General features: G+C 37.7%; 1 protein-coding gene across 3 annotated transcripts in view; it reads right to left on the bottom strand.

The window, feature by feature from the left end:
• Positions 1-19389, bottom strand: part of LOC149219667 (protein unc-13 homolog) — a 298200-nt gene that overhangs the window by 257305 nt on the left and 21506 nt on the right. For all 3 annotated transcript variants that reach the window (XM_089384442.1, XM_089384441.1, XM_089384440.1), the window contains exon 12: positions 16360-16590. In XM_089384442.1, the coding sequence (XP_089240568.1) occupies positions 16360-16590 (231 nt within the window). The remainder of the gene's footprint in view (positions 1-16359; positions 16591-19389) is intronic.

The following is a 19389-nucleotide window of genomic DNA, read 5'->3' as shown; positions in this document are numbered from 1 at the left end:
CCCCGCATTTGTTGAGGTTTTTGAGAATGAAGATCAGCAAATTTGATCTCAAGATCATTGTCATTAGATGCTCCTCGTCTAACCGATTCTGGTGGTAGGTTGCACACCACGAGAGCCTTCACAGTTTGGAAATTATGCCTATTTGAAGATGAAGCACCCAACGTATGGGCAAGAACCCCAAAGGGTGTTTATGTGGTACCTCCTCCATGGTCAAGTCAAATGTTCATGTTACAAGGTTCAAAGGGAATTGAAGTTCAACTTTTTTTTAAAAGCCTCAAAGGGGTTTTCCCTCCAATACATTTGAATTTCAAGAGTCAATCTCCCTCCAAAATAGGAACTCGTTTGCATCTTTTGAAGCCCTTCAAAAACTATTTAAAGGCATATGATCTCACCTCCTAAAAAAGAATTCAATGCATATTCTTGAGAGATCTAAACTCTGAAAATTTTCGGCTCTGTGGAGTATTGTTACATCTCACGAGAGGCAGATTGAAAGTGTGTTTCTTTGGTATATGGGATTGGTTCTTTTCTCTTGAAAAAGGGTTTCGTTTTAAGTTTCAAAATTCTGGGCATGAGTGTCATGGCTGAGGTAAAATTGCAGAGGTAATCTTTGGCCCTCCTCAAGGACAGGTCATTATGGGTTGTGGTCACTTGTGTTTCTTCTCCAAGACCAGCGAAGATTCATTTAAGCCTAGAACAGTTACAGTCTTGTTAAATCATCTCTGTGGTTAAACATTTAAGGATCTTGTTGCATCTGAGAATGATATCTGAATTGTTTTGCGCATAAAGGTTTCACCAAGTTCTGATTATGCATCTGTGGCACTGTCCTGAGGCAACACAGTAAGGGCTTGTGGCTATGGTTTTGGGCATCATATTAAGGCTTGTTCCTGAGCATCAGTCTTATGTGTTTTCTTCAGGAGTAAGGGTTTTCTATCCACATTGGTTTCAGCCCTATTTTTGTGCACAAGTTGTCCAGTATCTCTAAGGTTCGAACTTGTGGCTATTAATTCATCAAGAAACACGCAAGCAAAATAACTATATTTGGAGCCACTGTTAAACCTATTGAAGTTGTCGGTTATGAACAGGATTAGAGAGCATGAACATTTGATGTGGACCTTAGACAATTCTTGGTCAAGAATTGACTCTTCCACAGCACCGATATATTGATATATATGAGGCAGCTCTGTAGCGAAGTTCTATGAGTTGATATATATATATATATATATATATATGCCACCAAGAGTCCAGGTTCAATTTCATTGTGTGACTGATCATGTTCCACATATAAAGTTTCATGCAAGCCCGAACCATGCGGACATTCAACACGAATCCACGTGATTTAATATTTAAGAATTAACGTCCAATATACAAGGAAGAGTTGCGGTGGTATCGTATATCACAGAGGTATTTTCCAGTGCATACATAGTCTGATAGATCATGGCAAGGAACTTCAATATAAAGTATTATGGCATTATATTAACTTAAGTTCGAGCCCCAAGAAATGACAAGTAATAGTGTTCTATTTTTATGTCTCATTTTGTTGAACCTACAGTGAGCATATTGTAGCATTGACCCCAACATTGGAGCAATTTGTAGAACAGTACCCAGACGTGATATTTTGTAGAATGTTCAATATATTATACAGTTTTTGCAAGGTTTCTGGAGTCATCATTGACCCAATTTGAAAACTGAAAGAAGCATTGAGTTCAGAATTCAGAGACAGATCTTGAGTGATTTTGTCTGCAGGAGGTACTATAATATGTGTGCCAGGGAGAGAATGCTATAGGGCAGGTTGTGTTGCTAGAATTAATGGGATATGGTTGACAGTATCTTGCGACTAGAGAGTGAGAGCTTGTATCACTGATGTGCTGGTGCAGTGGTAGTATCACAGACTGACGCAGTGACAGAGACATATATATGTTGGGACTGGGTTTTTGGCAGAATTATTTATGCAGGGTTTGCCGGAGAAGTTGCTAGAGCTTGACATTGATATACATTTTGTGTAGAAGCACATTTGTCTGATGCTAGGGTTTGATGTGCAGATTGAGCAGAGGCAGATTGTATTGCAATTTCTTTTGTATTGATATTGAGCGCAAGTGGATCCAGTCTAAAAATAGTGAAATGTGGTTCGCCGGTTGATCAGGGTGGCATGGTGGTGCAAGGCAAGAGAGTGGAGCCTCCTTCAGGTTGGACCCTGAGAACACTTCAGGGCAACAGAGTGGTGCTAGGGCAGGTTGGAGCCCGCACAAGGCATTGGAGTGTCCGTCCAGTTGCAGCTGGTAAACAAGGTGTTGGAGCCTATAGCATCCTTCAGGTTGGAGCCTGTAAACCAGGGCGTTGGAGCATCCTCCCAGTTGCAGTTGGTAAACAGGGCATTGAAGCATCCAGGGGGTTGGAGCCTCCCTCGGTTGTAGCTGAAAATATTGATGTACATTTTATTAAAAGGCAAATATTGAAAAGCATTCAGTGGTTTTTGCCCAGAAGCGGTTCCCACCTAAAAATCTGTCTCTAAAAATCTGTCTATTGTCCTTGTTATTGTGCATTGTTGAATGGTATATTTATCTGATGCTAATAAAAATTAATGTTTTGTGATGTCAAAATATACTAATTGATAAGAAAAATTGATTCACTCCCCTCTCAATATTTCCAATAATTGGTATCAGAGCCGGTTCCTTCAATAGCAGCTTAACAGTTGGAAGGCAGATCTCAGAGTGCAAAGATGGGAAAATCAAAGAAGCAAGCTGCCAAGCATTCAAAGGAATCAAAGGAAGTTCCAGGTATTGAAATAGTTTCAAATCCTATTACTGTTGATGAAGAGAAACAGGTTGGTCCAATTCCTCTGTTCACTAAATCAAATGTTACAATTTGGAAAGCTAAATGGAAGCCTATTTGCAAGCTATTGGATGTGATGTATGGTTTTCATTTGTTGATGAAGATACATCCACTGATGAATCAAGAAGATACAATTCAAAGGCCATGAGTATCATTGTAAGTGCCTTGCCAGATTTTGTGAAATCCAATATAGGTCCATGCTCATCTGCCAAACATCTTTGGGAGAAAATTCAAAATATTCATGCCAGTCAAGATCATGTTGATAATAACCATGTTTCAAATTAGGTAGTTCCTCAGGTTGAAGAATCCAACAATGGTGATGAAGAAGAAGAAGAAGACGTAGAGAAATCATTAATCAATGCCTTCAAAGAATGGAAGAACACAGAGAAGGAAAATCACACACTCAAAGAAAAAGTTGCTCTCTTAAAACTTTAAGTGCAAGAAGCAGAAAAGAAAGAGAAAGATCTAGCAAGCCAATTAAAGGAATTTGATCAAAGGTACGTATCTGAAATAAATAAAAAATAGAAGGAACTAGATGCATCTTCACTAGAAATTAGCAAGCTCAGAAAGCAAAATGAAAAGCAGAAATAACAAATACAAGTTCTTAACATAGAAGTAGAAAAGGTCACTCTTCTAAAGCTACAAGTAGAAGAATCAAAAGAAAGGAGAAAAGTCTTGAAAATCTAGTGTCAAGAAGATATTGATCAAAAACAAAGAGAACATGATGTTGCCCTAACTGAAATAGACAAGCTCAGGAAGGAAAAATTGCTTGATTATGGAAGGAACAATAATGACGTGGGTAAACTGAAGAAGGCAAAAGAGGTCGGTGAAGCTCAAAACTCTAAGAACAAGATTGATAGCAAGATCCCTCAGAAGCCAAATCAAAATGAAGGGCAAAAGAAGGATGAAAATGTTGTTGCTTTGACAAGTAATCAACAAAACATTGCACCTCCTCCCAAGAAGGATGACTACAGAAGATCATCAAGACAAGACATCTCATCGAGGTATGCTAGCACGTTTAATGGTCATTGTTTTTTATGTTCTAACTATAAATATATGGCTAGGGACTGCAGAATGTATGTAGGTGTAATTATCGAAGACGTTATCAAAACCCTAGAAGCAGGTTTGCAGGATCGCAAGACAGGTTTCAAGACGACTGTGTCAGCTAAAAATATATGTCAATTGCTCTATCATTTAGGCCCAACATCGAATGTTACAAATTCCATAACTATGGGCATATAGCTCATGATTGCAGGTACAGGATGGACTATTCCAAGAAGGCAACCCAAACATCAGTTACAGAAAGGTCAGGAGAAGAAAATAGATGCAACAAGACCAAGCAAATGAGGAAGTTTCAACAGTCATGCTTACAAGTTTTGTAAAGGCAAAAGGGCATGATGAATCTCCAATAGAAGATGTTGAAGATGATTTGACCAAAGAGCTAGTTCATACATTATTCTAAAGAATACAGCATAATGACTCCCTATCCTGTTAACATTGAAGAGAGGGGTCTATGTAGCAACAGTTGTACTTTTGAAGGCCTATCTCTTTGAGAGGTTGACAGTTGGCAAATATGAAGAAGTCTTTAGAACGACATTCAGCATTATGAGCAGATTTAGTAGAGTAGCTTTGGCAGGAAAAGTTAAGGACTGAATCGCACAAGAACCCATGTCATTGGCAGGTAGAATAAGTTGTAGAAATTTGTACGAAGCATAACATATCAGGGGAAGATAAGTTGTTTATTGCAGAAGCATTAAGGTAGAAAAGTAAACTGGTATCTTGCAGGAAAACAGAGGAAGGCATTTCATCTGGGGGAGCAACGATATATTACAGGAAAAAGCAAGCAGCTTGTCAGGGAGAGTGACCTTTTGCCATTGATGTCAAATGTGGAGAAAAATCAGGAAGAGAAGACTAGAGGCATGGAGTCTGGGCGAGCAGTGATCGCATGAGGAGTATGTGTTGCATCAATCAAAAAGGGGGAGATTGTTGAATGGTGTTGTCATTGATGTCAAACACCGGTTATTGAATGCTCTTAATATTTTTCTGGATTGCATTAGTTGGAAGCTCCAACGAAAGGATGGATAGAAACCCTAGTAGCCCCGCATTTGTTGAGGTTTTTTAGAATCAAGATCAGTGAATTTGATCTCAAGATCATTGTCAATAGATGCTCCTCGTCGAGTTGATTCCTCTGGAAATCATTCTGACCTCTTCTTGACTGCACTTTCCCAGGAGCTCATCAAATGTGGGAAACTTATCATTGTTGCTGATGGTAGTAATAAAAGTTTCCCAAGTTGGAGAAAGACCTCCAAGCATAATCAACACCAGCTCTTTATCAGATACAATTTCACCAACTGTTGACAATTAATCCTTGATTTTTGATATCCTCATGAAGTATGCTTGAATGGTCTCTCCTTTGTTCATCTTAATGTCCTTGAGTTGATTCTTCAAAGCAAGGATTTGACTCAAGTTGTTTACTTGATACATTCCAATCAGCTTGTCATACATTTCCTTAGATTTCTTCAACTTGGAGACATAGGTGATGAGATGGTCTCCAAGAGAATCAAGGATAATCTTCTTAGCCTTGACTTCTCTCTTCTTGAATCTAGCCTTGACAGCAACATTCAAATTTTCTGGTGGTTCTACTACCTCGCCTTCCACATATTCCAGTACATCATTTTCTTCAAGAGTAATATCCAATCTTGCCTTCCATGGGCCAAAATTCAAAGCATCATTCATCTTCTCTTCATTCTTGAAGTAAGAAGAAGACATCTTGATCAAGTCTAACAAATTTTAGCAACAAGTACGATCTCTTTGAAGTAATTTTTTTGCAAATAAGTGACGGCTCTTATTTTCTTGGGCTTGTCCTCACCAAAGCTCTAGTACCTTGATGAAATTCTGTTGTTCTATGCTGTAACAAATACTTATTCGAAAAACTTTTTTCTGCAAAAATATTAGTTAAGCAATTGTAAATAGAACATAAACCAAATGCACAATTGAAGACAGCCGAGAACAAAATGAGACAGATAATTTAGATCTAGTGACCAAGGCAAAACCCGCAAGAAAAAAAAAACCCAACCAGATTCTTCCTCTATTAGATATCAATTGTTCAACGGAGATACAGAGTACAATAAGGGATCAAGAGAATAAGTAAGTTCACCCAAATCTGAACTAGTAGCATGAAGATCACTGGTAGCAACAGCGAATGCAAACACTGAATCAACCTTCCCTTCAACTAGATCAACACTGAAACACTGAATCAACCTTGGCTCACCAAGTTCTACTCTTACTCTCCAAATCTCTCTCTCATAATCTTCTTCAAGCCTCTCCAACTCTCTCTCTCAAGGTCGAATTTTTCTTTCACAATGCACTAGTAAGAAGATGAGATGATATGAGATACATATATAGGAGGAGCAATGAATTTGTCATAAAGGAAGAGCAATACACATGCCTCGAGGAAGAGTAAATATGACATTTAGGGGAGTGTAACTCAAGACATTAAGGAGAGAAACGTGTGCCTTACTAACTTATGCCATTAATGAGAGGTATGCATCCCTTAGTTAAGGAGAGTAACATAAGCATTAAAGAGAGTGTAAGAGGAATCTTTTCTGGCATGCTTTTAAGGAGTGTAAGAGGAATATGTCATGTCTTAAATGAGAGAGAGAGAGAAGTTACGTAGTGTTATGTGAGACATCAAGGGGAGAGGTGTGAAGTGCTTGAGGTGATGAAGGTAAGGTGATTTGTAATAGTAATATCATAATATCGTAAAGGATAATAATAATAATATTGATGTCCACAGGCGATAGGACAATTGGCAAAAAGCATGTTGGCAAGCCCTTGTGTATCCAAGTGATCAAAAGTTCAATCCCCAGAGACATGTCTCACCAGCCAAACCGAAAAAAAAATATTAATAATATTGATGATTAAGTCAAAATGTATTAAGATTGATTAATGATAAAATGATTTTCCATCAACTATACTTGATTACCAATTGATGTAAGATGATTTACTATTTTTGGAAAGTGATACTTTAGATGTTAGACACGACTTTCTATTTTTAGAAAGTCACTCAAAAATTGTCAGAAATGAGATTTTATTTAAGGAAATTCATCCCTGAGACGCCAACTTTCAACACATTAACCATTGTGAAATCATTCTATGTCAATGAGTTCAATTACCCATCCATCATATCATAGCATCAACATCTATGTGCACAACAATGAGGTTCTGACGGAAACAACAGACAATATATACTTGATAACTGCAATAAAAACCTCAAATTGTTATGGATAAGGACAACAGAATCAAACCATTAACTAGTGATCATAGATGCATTTTCTCAACCATGGAACAATGATCATAGATGCATTTTCTCAACCATGGAACTGTGATCAAAGCAAAATGCATTATTCAAAATGTGTGAGCAATCCCATTAACACCTAGTATCTGTGAAATATGATCTAATTCAGTTTAAAGGTATTCATCAATATCTTAAACAGCAAAATTAGAACCATTGTTTACGTGCCAAGATATGCTCAGAAAATTATGGTGCTTTAATCTTATTTATCACCAGCGAGTTATAGCAGTCCAGAGGTAGTATGTAAATCAAGTGTCGAGCTTGATCTGTACCATATATCAAACTTAGAAATGAAGAAACATCATACTAACTTTATGTCACTGAGAGTCAACACTCATCATCAAGGTGTATCAAACATGTGATACGACAGTTAAATGCTTGCATTCCAAAGTTAATGTAGAAAATTCTGAGGTTCTGTTGTAGCTCAGTTCTGTTGTAGCCCAACCTGGTTTCAATGTTTTTGCATAGAAGTTTAATGGCCAACCCACAGTATATTGCATATAAAACTTAAATGCAAATTACAAGAGAAACACTAAAGGACTACTACTCTTTCTCTTTACAGCTGATAAGAAAATAAGACAAGCATTCACACATAAATGAAACATTTTTTGGTCAACTCTGACCCTGGAGAAACCCACAAGGGGAAAACCAGTCTTAAGGAGGATTTTATTAGCTAATCTCAGAGAAATTTTTAGACAACAATAATTACACTTGAAGTACTTATCTCTCCCTTGAAGTTAGTTCCACTCTCCTAGGATATCGAATTGCTGTTCAAGAATACGTGCCTTTGTCAGACCTTTTCCTTCCTCAAACTGCATACCACAGGTCTGCAATAATTACCTTGAATTTTGGACCTCTGCTAAGCAATAATTACCCTCAATTTCTGTGCTGGAACTCTGCAATTCCTCCACAAACTGCGTGCTCAAAAAGACTGCTTCCTTAGCCTTAAAACTCGTGCCACAGACCCAATTTCTTTGCCACAAATTACGAGCCTATCAGATGTATTTAATGTTGTGAGAATCCCCTCGAAAACTACGCAGATTCTCTGTCCTCAGGCTCTCGAAATTCACGTTGGGGATGTTTGAATCTTCACAAGCTTTGTATCAGTGATTTCTGCCTTGGGATTCAAGCTGTAGAATCTCTTTACAGTTGTGTGTTATTCTCTCCTTCAGCTACCTGAGCTATCTCAGCTTCAAGCCCCTTCTCTTCCTCCTTGCTCCTCTTCTCCAACAAATGCACATGAAGAATGAGTCTCCTTTCCTTTTTTCTTCCTTTTTACTCTCATTAGATTGATAGAACCCTAACCCTTAGATCAAGGGCTGAGATTAAATCTCAGCTGTCCTTGATTAAGGGTGGAGATCTAATCTCCCATTGACCCCCTTTTTATCTTTCCCCCTCATTACTGAGCTCCCTAGTCACTATAATGTTGTTTTTGTACCTTGTACCTTTTTCCACATAAAATCAACTTAAAAATATAAGGTGACTTTAATAAAATTAGGGTACATAGTACTCTAGTACCTCATAAAGTGACTTTAAGTCACATGACTTTAATAACTCATAAAGACACTAAAAAATTGTTCTCATGTGTTTTCGTAGGCAAAAAGCAAAAGCACTAGGAAACACCTTTATACCTTTTCTCAAAGGTTAATAAATGGTAAATGTTGCCGTAAAATCTAGCAGGCCTAAAGGAAAGCCCCACTAGGTGGAACTAAACCTTATGGCCACAAGAAAAAGGGTGTCGTTGTCACCTCAGCAACCTTCTCCTGCTCTTTAGTGGTATTTGACCACAAGATAGGCTTCCCTAAATCACCAAATGAATATACTAATACTAAGGCTCAATGTGATAGATATTAAGTCTAATATCTGGAATAAGTATCAGTGAAGCCTAGAAAGGCCTTGATATTCTATGCCAATATGCAAAACTCTACTCCTAGACTAAAAAATGGTTGTTATAAGTTAAAGTTTTGTTGATTTGCAATGATAGGGTACATGATGCCATATAACAACCAGAGAAAAGGCCTATCAAGGATCATCAGTAAAGAGGGAACAAGGCCTTCCAATAAACACCTAGGGATAGGGTCACCTAACAGGAATTCAGGGCTGAAAAACATGCATGAACAGCTAATAAGGATAACATCAACTATAAAAAAGGAAGGATTAACCATACACAACACTAGATTTTGCTTTTATGTGATTTATTGATGAACCATAAACATCAACACAAATTCACTTTTTAAGCAAAATTTTACCCTAAAACCCTAGTTGCTAACCCTGGACGTCTAGGAAACGGATAAAGGAAAATAATTTAATTAATTTAAAGAGTGATCAACACAATTTGAGATTAGTGCCTTAACCTAAACGAGCTTAATGGAGTCTTCTAGAGCTAAAATTCCATGAAAAGGTTTTGATGGAGTAAAGGGCGATGAGTGGAACGTCCGCTTTCCTATTTTCCTTGTGAGGGGAGAAATTAAATAAAATATAAGGAAAGCACAATCAGGATTTCCTTATAGATTTCAAGAGAACAAGTTTTCATATTATAATGAAGCAAAAATTCAAACTGAATTAGCATTTAGTCATGGCACAAATTAGAAACCCTAAAAGCACAAATACAATATGCAAAATATAGAAGATAAAGCATGAAACTTACAAAATTATCCTAAAAACACTTCTTTCAATACTAAGAAAACATCCCCACACAAAAATTCATCTTCAAAAGAAAATCACACCATAAAAAGATCACATCTTGCCAAAGTAGCTAAAAGGACTAACTCGCACTCTTTACTAAAGAAGAGTGATAGAATGTGTGTTGATCAAATTAAATAAGAGGAGCCTCTATTTATATGAGGCTTACTACCCTTATTTTTACAATATACAAGTAAAATCCCTAATTACAAGTTTACTTGAGTGTTCAACAAGCGTGAAGTTACAAACCAACCTCAATAGCTCAAAAACATAACAAATAACGCAAAAAGAGCCTACGCGTGGGAGAAAAACTCCTCCACTATGACATCATCCTTCAAAGGAGCTCAAAATGCCACTAGTAAGTGACTAATAGGTTAATGAGTGCTCCATACTCCAAAAGTAGCTCCAAGTCCATGGGTATGCCTCCAAAGTGCCTCCAAAACATGACGTCATCACCAAGGTGCCCTATGTCACCCTCTAAAGTGCGGGAGGGGTGACGTGGCACCAATATACTCCAGCGTTGGGGTCAAATAGTGATATGCAAGCCCTCCCATGTCATCTCAAGGATAACCATCACCATCCAAGCTCTGGAACAAGCAACACGCATTAAACAATGTCAATGTCAACCTGGGGGCATCTTGGGTCCATCTAGGCACATCATCTATCAATCCAACATCAAGCCTTCCCCTCAGCGTTTTAGCATCTGGGGATACTTTAGAGTGTCAAGTACCATGTGGAACCATCATATAACCCAACGCTGAACAAGCAACACTCATTAAACAATGTCAATGTCAACCTAGGGGCATCCTGGGTCCATCTAGGCACATCATCTATCAATCCAACATCAAGCCTTCCCCTCAGCGTTTTAGCATCTGGGGATACTTTAGAGTGTCAAGTACCATGTGGAACCATCATATAACCCAACGCTCTGCTCTAGGTGGGCAATGTTGCAACAACAAGGTCATATATGCTCTCTGGAATGGGTAAAAACTTAAAAGCCCTCTAGTTTATTGCTGAATGGAGTGATAATCATCTTTCAAGAGGCCTCTACCACTGTGATGACGCCACTTGACAAAACCTTAATCAAGTGAAATCACTAGTCATTAGGGACTAACCATAAATGCATCAAAGAAGACCATACCTAATGTCAAGGGCACATAAACAATTCACACAAAGCTCACCTTCAAATGTCTAACTAGATCAAGTCCCATAAACAATTTATCTCCTTATGTTAGGGATGGTTAGGTGGATAACCCTATTAGGTGTTTCCAACCCCCAAGGGGAAGTGACATGTCCCAAATTAACCCATCAATTCCTAGGTGTGTGTGAGCATGGTAGCTGCGGAGAAAGAAAGACTTCAGGGCAAGGTGCCATAGCCAAGTGACTAGATAATGGAGGTCCAACATCTTGAGTGTAAAGATGTGAGGAGGAAGCAATCGTGGAAACATGAGTTACCCCTTTCCGCAGCCTGCTCTTTTCACCCCTTTGATGCATAGTTTACTTCTTTATGATTTGCTTTGGTTTGGTTAGATAGCTCAAGAGCCTAATTTGGCTTTTTGAGAATTTTCACTACCACTTAATGATGAGTCAGTTTATGGCTCATCAAGTTGGGAAAATACAAGAGTTCCTTTTATAGATGAAGCATCATGTGCTTGAGGAATTGGGTTATGGCTAATGAGGGGGGCAGAGCTCATGCTCGGCTTTTGCCCATGTGCTAATCAAATGTCCCAGCCACCTTTTACATTTTTCATTTTTCTTTCATTATGGATTTCTTATCCTTTTATCATTATTTTGGCTACATCAACCTCTATGCCAAAGTTTTCTAGGCCTAGACTCAAGGATGAGAATGAAAGGGTGTTAATCTCAAGACCAATGACCACTAGCGCGAAGAATGGGGATGAATAAGGAGAAAGATGGAAAGTGGTATGGAATATCTTGGACACACTAATCCAATCAGACTATCAGTGCCTCCCCAGTAGTACCCTTCCTAAAATGCTAAGGCCTCAAAGGAGGTCCCGCAGGACTAGAGTCAAAGACCAACCTCCAGAATGAAGTGAGGGAACAAGAATACAATCAAAATTGGTCAGTAATCCACTTTGCCCCTTGATCCATATTAGTATGCCCATAACTTTACGTGAAAGCGCGTGATTACAAAATGGTTAACGTACCTGCTGATGGATGACCTACCTTCCTTCAAGGAATGCCGGATGGGAGACAGAAATCTGAGCACAGAGAAAAGTGGAGAATCTTGGCATTGTGTTATGTGCTGATCATATAGGGCCACTAGCTGGCTGGCTGAACAAGGAGGAGAATTTTTTTTCCTATGGGTTACCCACTTTTGTGTGGGTAACAGCAAACAAGACACAGAAAAAGTGTAATAGCAGAGGAGATTTAATGTTATCTTAACCAAAGATCCTACACCAGATTTAGATATAAATTTTGAGGTACCATTCAGATCACATCAAAGATTATTAACCCTGAGATGGCACTAGCATTAAAGATATAGCACAGGCCTGTGACAAAAGTGAGAGTCTACTTTAAAACCCACAACATCCATTAGTCATTGCGCTGTTCAAAATGATGAAATCAAGATGCTTGCAGACCCCTGTAAATAATTATACCTTCATTACCAATACCACAACAGTGGAGAATTAGATGTGATGTGAAAATGTGAGTCAATTTAGAGAATTGTCAACAGTTTCAAAAGCATAATGTTTACCAAATAAGAAGCATAATGCATAAACTTAAATGTATATGATGTGGAACTGTGTAAGAGACAAAAATTTCTGCAGTGGGCCAGGATTAAAATTTCTGAATAGACCCATTGCACATGTGATGTTTCATCATTAATTAGGTCATTGCATAGAGGATTGAGTTGATTTATTTTAGGAGATGTAGCGGATAGTGTATGTATCAAACACTATGGAAAATGAAGTATTCAGACAATACCACAGAAATATTAAGCCCTTTTCTTCAGCATTATCAAAACAATTTCAGATTGCCTCAGTGCTCAGAGAAATGAATTCAAAGTTTACCTTGTATGAGAGATCAACAGTTTATCAAGGGTTGAGTCGATTTATTTTAGGAGATATCACAGAGAGCGTATGTATCAAACATTATGGAAAATGAAATATTCGTACCATACCACATAAATATTATACACTCATGTCTTTCGATAAACCTGATATCAAAGAAATTGTCCAGTTGATTCCTTGGGATATGTAGAAGTTTAATACTAGTATGCAGGGGAATATGAAGGGTCCAAGGTGAAGCGGTTGGTGATGGAAGTTCAGAAAATAGATTAAGCATTCTAACTCCAAAAAGATGTACTCCTTTCTTAATCAAAAGCATATCACTTGACCTATTATGAATGCTTTATGGACCTCTTCTGATCTCAAAGATAACTAACATCCATAGCCTTGATAGTGTTTGGTCTCTTGGCATCAACTGCAAGATTTGGGTCTTTGCCTGGTCAGCTATTTATCATAGACTGCCGATTAAAGCTCGTTTAAATAAGTGTTGGCTCACCAATGATCATTTCTTAGCATGTGCGCATCCAAAAACAATCAAGCACATTCTTTGGGACTATGAGTTTGCCAACAATTGTTGCAATTAAGTTTAGGATCAACATTCAACCATGTTTCAAGGGAAAATACATTGAAAAACAGTGTTGTTTGGAAACTCACATTACTTAAGTGTGGTTTGCTTTCCCAGGAATCCAGCATTGCCCTAGAATCACTAATTGTTTTGTTATTTTGAGGCTACGATGCAAGTATGTTTTTGCAATTAAGTTCACTTCATCCTCAATCACTAGGATGCTCCATCACAAGCTCAAGTAAAATCCATGTAGCATGAAACTCTAGTCCACCACTCCAAGTGACAGACCAAGTGACATAAGCAAGGGTGCTAACATCATAAGTCTCCAACTAGGTCAAAATTGGCCAACTAGCCATTGTGAGCGCTAGGATTACATCAAAATATGTGTACAAGAGCAGTGCTCCACAAGAAGTGATAGTCCAGACTCCATGTCATAACAAAGTGCTATAGGTGTCAAGTATCACAATAGGATTATCATGAGCATGTTTAGTAGTATAGCGCTCTCATTATCATTTATCATCCATGAGCCCAAACAGCTTAAGCCATGATCACATCTTTCTTCCATGCAAAGGGTGACCATCACATAGAAAAATAGTGGCATCAAAGATCATCTCATAATCATCAACTAAAACACGGGAAACCATGAAGAGAGAACCAAACCATGAGAATCAATCGAGGAGAAGATGAGTCTCCACCACCATGGCACCATCCACTCAATGGAAGTGGTATGTCCAAAATCAAGCCCAATACTCCACAATGCAAAATTGGAAAAGCTTCTATCTAGATTCTCCTTTGGAAGGCTAGAATCACTATGCCACCTTGCAAATCTCCAAGTCATGTGATCAAAATCACAGATGTAATCCTCATAGAAAATGGGAGGTAACAAACCTAGTCCTAGCTCACCACGTTAATTGAACCAAAGAAAAGAAACCTAAGAACCCAATCCAATTTCCCTAATTGAACCTGCTAGGCTATGTTGCACAAAACTTCAAGGAATCCGGCGTTTCAAACCGTACCCATACCCAAAACTCCAAAACTCAGCTGAAACTCTACCATCGTGTAATCATCTAATAGAGTTAATATAGAGTTGTTTTACATTCTAAATTGTCATCTATGGATCTTATTTCCTTTTTTCTTGCAAGATAATGTGTTATTCACTATATATATATATATATGACGTTTCAACCGACGTTTCCATTTTTGGAAGGCGACGTTTCTAAGCATACCCGTTTTGGAAACTCTGAAACGTTTCGGCATTTCGTGCAACTTAGTTGCTAGGGAACAAGAAACGTGATAAATGTGGGATGCCTACAGAATTCATGAAACAATTGTCAGCATACCTATATAAGATAGAGCCTCATAATGCCATACGAGAAGCTTTCACTAAAGCTTGGTACAATTGAAAGACATGCACCAAACAAGATCCCTAGGCATTTAACAATCACTTCGGGCATCACCCAATTCCATAGAGAGGGGATCCAAGCTATGGGATCATCAATCCCAACAAGTTAGTTATGCTCTCACTAACCACCACTTCAAAAGCACTCCAAAGAAGATCCAAACAACCCCTATTAGCCTCCCTTGATTATCGACCCACCTAAACTCGAAAAAGAGAATCATCAATAAAATGGTTATTAATGACCTTAAACCCATTCAAAAGATAAATACCCTAAACTCTTCCTTTCACCTTAGCCAACTCCAATAAATAACCCAAAGCAACAGCAGCTAGTACATATAAATAGGCAGCAAGAGGACAGACTTCTCTGATTGAATAATGAAGTTGGATGTGATCAATCATTATGTTGTTCACAAAAATGAAGGTTGAAGCAGTAGAAAAGAATTCTCACCATGGAAAACACAATTAGAACCAAATGCAAGGCAATGAACCATATCCATAATGATGGATATGGTTCATTGAACAAAGTCAATTTTAAGAAACAAATATTTCTGGCTAATCTCCATGGCCCAATCCGCCTCCCATGCATAGTTCACTACATCAGGGATGAACGTGCCCTCTAAAAAATTGCCTGTGTTCCTATCTAACAATTCACAAAGCAACTCTATGCATCTAGAGAGCAAGCACCTTGGCCAAAATCTTGTAGGAGACACTAAGTACAGTAATGGATTGCCGTCCCATAATAGTATCCCTAATTTTAATACGAGAAGCTTACACAAAATACATGCAGACAGCTAATTTGAGTCATAGCAGCTGCTGCCTCAAAAACAAAAATATGCACAATGGTAAACTAGGGAATAGCGTGGATAAAAACGTGGAGTGCAAATCTTGTAGCATTTAGTGTTAGTAGCTAGTGGAAAGTTAAGAGGTGTCAATTCAATAACTATACAGGGGGGTATAAATTAGACAATGTACTTATTGCTTATAGCAATAATATATCACCTCCATTAATCTCCCTTTCCCTTCCGCCCCCCTCCTCTCTCCGAATGTGTTTGTGCACTAAAACCAACACATAGTCTGTTGTTTCCATTATTCAGAAAAAACTGTTTTAAACACCAAAATAATTCTTACATCAGATCACACTTAGATATGAAAGGCAATAACTATTGCAATTTACAAATAAAGTGGATATTCAAAAACTTGGAAAACAGGTGCGCGTATCCCATCAAGTTATAATGATGCAGTTTTATCAAGATGATATTAATTATTTAGAATATTACATAATTTGGAAAGAAATGTGTATCCATTTCTTACCCTATTGTCCGTTAAGCAATCAATAAATCCAATACCTCATAACATATAGAAAATGAGACAGTCACATTCACAAAGAAAAACTTAGCCACTACATCTACAATATTACTGCATATTTTATCAGCATCTATCACATGCAGAGTGAAAAACTAAAACATAGAAATTGGAAATGGGATGTATAACTACAAACCTCAGAAGGCATCAAATGATAATCCCTAAGTTTTTTGTCAGACCATTTCTTGATTGGTAGAAGAAAAGACTGCAGAAAAGTTAGTTCCTGATAACCGTCAGTAGTTTCCACTGTACAACAGAGACTCTTCATGTATACCCTTTCTTGGGCACTCCGTTCTCCATCAGATGCAATTTTTTTCATCTGCAGCGTTGCATGTTGTAAAAGGGCAGACTCACCTGTCATAACAAACTTTCAACAACACCAACCTATGAGAACAAGCTGAACTCCTATGTTAAACTCAAATCATATAAAGAAGCCATGTGTACTAAAAGAAAAAAAGTCAAATTCTCCTAAATGTTAATACGTCTTCACTTCAGAAACAGAGGAAAATTAAAATCACAAAATCTAGCCAGTGTTACTTCAGTATTCAAGGTTAGAATTCAATAATTATATTCTACAGATAATAGAAAGCTTGTCTGGCTATGCATACTTTGATACGGAACCTTTTTAAACCATAAACCAGATTGAAAAGGCAGTCCCAAGAAACTGTAAGCAATAGTTAAATAAACAAACCAACTGAGAGTTCTAGAATAAAGAGAAGCATCCAAATTTATTTCAGATGCCTATTAATCAACCACATGTAAATAATAACAATCCCTGCCACACCTTCCTGTATCTTACACACTGATTTTCTATTACAAGTAGAGAAAATAACATTATAAATGGAAAATTTCCATTTGACTTTCGTATCTGTCATTTTGATGGGCATGAGAACATAACTAGATAACATCAGTTTCACTGCTTGTCTTGACTTTGTGTGGAGGCAAATCACCACAGACTATGTTACAGACAACATAATAACTTATTGATGATTGTAAATTGGAGTTGCAAGCTATAATTAGTAGGCAATCTTAGTGACATGACTCATAAGCAAATGGCAGATCGTACTGATGGCAGACAAACCAAAGGACTTTGTAAGCAAGGATATTGGACTTTAATCCTTCAACTCCCTTTGTGTTTTGCTGAAAATAATAGCTGCCATATGAATTAACCCTTATCACTTGGAATGAACTTCTTCAGAATTCATCCTGCCATTTTGGCATTGACAGTCTGTGGATACATTCACAGATATCCAGGATCGACAATTTGTGGGCACATTGCAGCATGAACTTATCATCGAAGTTCATCATTCAACATCGACCATTTAGAGTGCTAAATTCAAAATTGGCACATCGTTGCAGATTTTCATTACTTGGATTTAAAGATTTGAAAGGTTTCTTGCAAGCGATCCTCAGAGAAGCTATCGTTTAGAGAACAAGTTACATTCATACCAGCAGAGAAATAGAATCATGCTGAAGATCTTTCAAAATGCTTGTTATCTTTAGAATTAACTTTGTAATTGTAACATCTAACAATTATACTGGAGTATCCATTTGTTTACAGATACTTCATTGACCTAAATAGTCTCAATTCCTTAATGAGCCAACTGGTCAATCAGGATGATACACTAGCTCTTTGCAAGAAAAAGATAAAGGCATTTCAATCATATTTTCCTCGGCTCACAAAGCTAAGGCTTTGAGGGGAAGAAATGAAGGGCCACAACCTTACCAAAATATAAAGCACGACAAGCTTTCAGTTTACCAGGTCTCTCTATGCTTGCATTTCAAATGCAGTACCTGGCACAGGTGAATTTTCCAAACGGTAAAATCAGGTTTTCAAAATATTGCTTTCTTCGAAATTTTCTATTTTTTAAAAATCCATCTTTCTTGAACTTTGATAAAATATTTGGATACCCTTTACTGAAATGTGCATAGGATTCAACTTTGGCGAAAACAGGATAAGGTCAAATTTTGGTCAAAATTAGGGTTCCTGCACTTTCAAAAATAAATATGTTTTTATATACCATTATCGAAGACAGCTGCCAGCACGTTCAAATTCGGTGATTATCTGAAATTGTGAAAAAATAGGTCAAACTAGGGTTTCAATTTTTTTAGATTTGGTCATAATTTAGTACCCTTTAGGTCGAACAGCAATGAGGTCAAATTTCAAGTCATTATGAGAAACTCCAAAATTAGGTCAAATTTTAGGTCCCTGCACCTTGTAGAAGTAACAATTGAGTCATTGACCCAATATAAATTCGTGATTGTTCATGATGATATTTTCACCTTGAGATTTGCATCTTGCTTGATGATAAATTTCAAGTCATGTTGACAAGTATTGCCCAGTTAAGAGTTTGCTTGGAGAGCAAGTAACTTGTTGCACAAATAAATGCTCTATGTCACTTGCTCAATGATGAAAGATCAATGTTCCTTATTTTCCCAAATTGACTTGTTGACCAGGCATTAGTAATTCATGAGAGAGAAGACACATCCTTTGAGAAGGTTTTTGAACTCCTATTGCAAACCCCAATCGATCTATTATGGGTTTGATCCAGGTGGATATTAGTGGCCACCTGCCTATTCCACCTAGACCTCCAGTCGGTTTCATCTGTTTCCTTGTTTATTGCAACATTTACTATTTTTAGCATATTTTTAGGTCCTGGACTTCCAAAGCAATTTTGACCCCCTAAACGGCGTTTTTTTTAGGTCCGCAGCAGGCCCATAGTCATAGGCAAGGGCCTACCGCAAATCCTGTAGTAGTCGGAGAGATCTTTCCAACAAGGCATCATATGCGCCAAACGAAGATAACCAAGCTACGACCCCAAGAAGTTGGCTGCCCAACTAACCCCAACGGGGCCCACAAACTCTTGGTGTTCCATCTCTTAGGGTTAGGGTTTTGGTTGTTTAGGGTTTTCCCTTGTTGTTCAATAATAAATAGCCCTTTGAGCTTCATTGTAACACAGTTCAGAAGCATGTAGCCACCACATCTCTTCTCAGAGATAAGCTACAACTGCCCGAGCAAATTTATTTCCATTCTGTTTCTAAGCATATTTCAGTGTTTTGTTAGTAATTAAATGAAATGTTATTTTTGCTACATCTTTGTATCTATGGTTATACTGTAATTTGTTGTGTTCCTGTTTAAGTTCAGATCAGTGGTATCAAAGCGGTC

This window comes from Pinus tabuliformis, chromosome Q, assembly GCF_031772625.1.
Source record: "Pinus tabuliformis cultivar Carrire ecotype Pingquan chromosome Q, CPIR1, whole genome shotgun sequence".
NCBI lineage: Eukaryota > Viridiplantae > Streptophyta > Pinopsida > Pinales > Pinaceae > Pinus > Pinus tabuliformis.
This window is presented reverse-complemented; position numbering and strand designations above follow the sequence as displayed.